General features: G+C 42.0%; 1 protein-coding gene across 1 annotated transcript; it reads left to right on the forward strand.

Moving 5' to 3' along the window:
* Positions 1-221: 221 nt before the first annotated feature.
* On the forward strand, positions 222-1,385 carry LOC138037317 (uncharacterized). Its single transcript, XM_068883266.1, has one exon. It carries the CDS (start codon positions 222-224, stop codon positions 1,383-1,385), a length of 1,164 nt encoding a protein of 387 aa, XP_068739367.1.
* The last annotated feature ends 232 nt before the right edge of the window (positions 1,386-1,617 follow it).

A 1,617-nucleotide genomic window follows, 5' to 3' on the forward strand; every position in this document is an offset into this window, starting at 1 on the left:
ACAGGATTTGGCTTTTTTTGTCCGCTGACAATTTGTCTGTTTTCCACGCTCCATCGCACTAGCGTTTTGTTTACGTTGGACAAATCCGAAATGTTTACATTTCGTCAAACTTGTGACCTTTCCATTATCCAATACTTGGCGGGAAATCATATTTCATAACAACATGATCCCAAGACGTTTTCTGCTTTTTGTGAGCTGCAGCATTTGTCCTACAATTTCAGATGTATGCTCAGCTGAGGATGATGCTGATAATTTTGTCTCTTGCTCAATTTCAACTAGAGGGGAGAGCTTTTCTGAGATTGTTCAAGATTCGAAGGCGAAGACGACATCGGCATGGACATCCATACTTTTGGGTTCTCCCTCGACCCGCCGATTCATGGTTTGATATTCATTATAATGACCCAAGAATCCCAGACGAATATTTCAGGAAACAGCTTGGAATGAGAAGAGCTACTTTCCGTTTGCTTTTGGATGTCCTTCGCCCATACATCACAAGACAAAACACTCGTTTTAGAAGGTGTATTGAGCCAGAAAAGGTACTGGCAATTGGGCTCACACGCTTAGCTCATGGAGGAACATACGTTTCGATTGGGCCTGGTTTTAACGTTGGGACAACGACAGTCATCGAGGCCGTCGAAGACGTCATTACAGGACTGGTTTCTATAAAACATGATTATATCAAATTCCCAGAAACTGAAGCTCAACTTGTTGAAACGAGGGAAACTTTCGAAGAGCTTTCTGATCCTCCAAATGTGGCTGGTGCAATTGATTGCACACATGTCACGATCAAAGCCCCTACTGACAGCAGAGTCGACTACTTCAGTCGATTCCAGCGCTACGATATAATCGTCCAAGCCGTGGCTGATGGCAAGAAAAGATTCCTAGATGTAGCAGCTGGCTTTCCAGGATCCCTGCACAATGCACGCGTGTTACGGAACAGTCGCCTTTACAGACGATGCGAGAGCCAAGAATTATTGACTGGTCCTATTATGAATGTTCTCGGCCGAGAGATTGGTCCATATTTGGTGGCCGATAGCGCTTATTTTTTGGCTCCCTGGTTACAAAAAGTTTACCCTGAAGGAACGCTAGATCCCGACGAAATTGCATTTAATGAGGAACTTTCCTCGGCCAGAGTTTCCGTGGAGTGCGCTTTTGGAATTCTGAAAAGTCGTTGGCGTATTTTGACAAAGCAAATCGAAAGCGGGGTTAGTTCTGTGAGTGATACAGTTGTAGCATGTGCTGTTTTACACAATTTCTGCATTAATGCGGGCGATGAATGGGAATGGGGTGATGGCGACGACGACGGAGGAAAGGATAATTATGCAAATGTTTTGAGGGATGGCGACGATATCAGAGAACTACTAAAAGAGTACATTGCCATGTGATGTTATTTATCATTGATCTCTTAACAATAACATATTGTTTTGACTTATTTTCGTTTTGTTCATGTTTTCTTGATCATATAAACTTTGTAAAAAAAACTGGAACGAAAACTTATAAACGCGCATCTAGAATATAGCATTGCTTTGAACTGCTACTTGATATTTAGGATGTAATAGACTATCAATATAGCAAACGATCCTCTCGCAGCTCTTTACAATAAATGTTCAATATAAA

Source organism: Montipora capricornis, chromosome 2 (assembly GCF_036669925.1).
Source record: "Montipora capricornis isolate CH-2021 chromosome 2, ASM3666992v2, whole genome shotgun sequence".
Lineage (NCBI taxonomy): Eukaryota > Metazoa > Cnidaria > Anthozoa > Scleractinia > Acroporidae > Montipora > Montipora capricornis.

Bases quoted from the DNA above. Each gene is read 5' to 3' on its own strand.
- LOC138037317 (XM_068883266.1), top strand. From the start codon at position 222: ATGTATGCTCAGCTGAGGATGATGCTGATAATTTTGTCTCTTGCTCAA.